At 31.8% G+C, this 1,920-nt stretch overlaps 1 protein-coding gene across 1 annotated transcript; it reads left to right on the forward strand.

Moving 5' to 3' along the window:
- The first annotated feature begins 1,381 nt into the window (after nucleotides 1–1,381).
- LOC120168957 (extracellular ribonuclease LE-like) lies at nucleotides 1,382–1,920 on the forward strand. The gene is made up of 2 exons (XM_039177198.1): nucleotides 1,382–1,575; nucleotides 1,658–1,920. Exons 1-2 carry the CDS (start codon nucleotides 1,429–1,431, stop codon nucleotides 1,805–1,807), a joined length of 297 nt encoding a protein of 98 aa, XP_039033129.1. The 5' UTR covers nucleotides 1,382–1,428; the 3' UTR covers nucleotides 1,808–1,920.

The following is a 1,920-nucleotide window of genomic DNA, read 5'->3' on the forward strand; positions in this document are numbered from 1 at the left end:
ATGCTCGAATAAGTTGATATATGATATCACAAATTATTCGTTAATTATAGTCTACTCTAGATATCAAGAAACAATAGATGGGCTATACAAGTGTGACTATTCTAAAACTTGTGCCTATTTTATATATAAAGGACAAAAGTATGTAATACATAAAAGAGTTAATCACAAAGATGATATGTCGAATCATAATTTCTTGTAACTTAGGTGACAATGATATATTGCTAGATGTTACTCATTGTATGTAAGATTAGAATTGTTCTAATAATTACTACTAACGTTACAAGAACGTACAGGGTCACATCTTAGGATTGAAATGAGCAAAGATGTATAATTTGTTGTACGTTACTAAAATATATCTAGAGTTAAGATATGTATATTTCATATACATATGAATTTAATTATCCCGAATATAGTAAGTAAGCATTAAAAGAATGTAATTTAGATTACAACTCTTTTAATTGATATATATAATTCGGAATAATTAAATAAGTTTTTAAATAAACATTAAAGATTGTAATTATGATTATAAGTCTTTAATGTATATTTAATATGAATTAATTAAATAATATTTTATTTATTAATTCGAAACAACTTTAAAAACCCTAAGATGTTAGGGTAATTGATATATTTAAGGAGGTAAGGTCTAGCAACCTTTTTTTACTTCAGCCGTTTTTCTTAAAACCATTTTTGGGAAAAGAAAATTTTGCTCTCAATCGAGTGAACTAAGTAGAGGCCGAGACGTGTTTTCGTGGAGGCTTACGATTCGAACCGTTTGTGATCACCATTTCCCGCTGCTGTCTTTGCTATTTTTAAAGGAACCCATTATAAGTATTTGTATCATTTCCTCCCGATTTCGGTTTTACATACTTGGATCGCTGGTAAGACTGTCGAATTTTGTTTCCGTTGTGCCGTGGGGTGCGCTGACGGTCCAACACAGAAACAAATCACAGCTGCTGCCAAACTGCAGAACATTTGATAATCAAATCTTATATTTTATTAAATTTCATGTGATGTTTGGGTTTTAAAGGCTAGAAATTATTACTGCCTAACTTCCGAACTGAAAACCATGTGTATGCCATCACTACAAACAGACTGAATAAAATGAAACACAGGTGTATCCCACTTAAAACAGAAACAGAAACATAAACACGTTTGATGCAACATTTTCAATATAACACACTGAAATAGAAACTGAAACTGATACAAGTTTGATGCTACATTTGAAATATAAAAAGGAACTGACCATTGTAAATATTATACACATAGTGAATGTTGATTGTGAGAGTATTGATTGTAACAATGTTGTTGAATTATAAGTTGGTGGTTGTTTTGGTGATTTGATTCTTAGTTCTAGTTACAGCTCAACCCCCCATACATTTTTATAAACTCAGTCTCCAATGGCATCTTGTTGTGTGTAATTCCGGAAGCATGGCTTGTGGTACTCCCATCTCGACTGTGTTAACCATCCATGGTATATGGCCTCAAGATGCCAACGATGTTCCCATTCCTCCTAACAACGCATCCACTAATCCTTGTTACTCCATGGCACCCATTACTTCCGTAGCAGTTCTTCAAGTAAGCATCTCATCAACTTTTTTAATTTACTTTTTATAATTAAATTTATATATATGATCTAATGTAAATTTCTCTAATTTAGAAAACTACATTTACTCCAATTGAAAGCAACTTAATATCATTATGGCTGGACTTGAAGAACCCTACTCAACCAGGTACTGGCTTTTGGAAGCGTGAATGGTTAAATCATGGAACATGTTCTGATTACTATATTACTTCAAATCTTCCTTAACGCTTAGACAAGGCTTAAAAAATCCAGGTGAGTATGTTTCCTTTGTACTTGCTTTTATATATTCTGTTAATGCGTTTATGCATAAGATGGTTGAAAAGTTGGAATGATGTAAT

The sequence above is a fragment of the Hibiscus syriacus genome, unplaced genomic scaffold, assembly GCF_006381635.1.
Source record: "Hibiscus syriacus cultivar Baekdansim isolate YM2019G1 unplaced genomic scaffold, ASM638163v2 tig00111741_pilon, whole genome shotgun sequence".
Lineage (NCBI taxonomy): Eukaryota > Viridiplantae > Streptophyta > Magnoliopsida > Malvales > Malvaceae > Hibiscus > Hibiscus syriacus.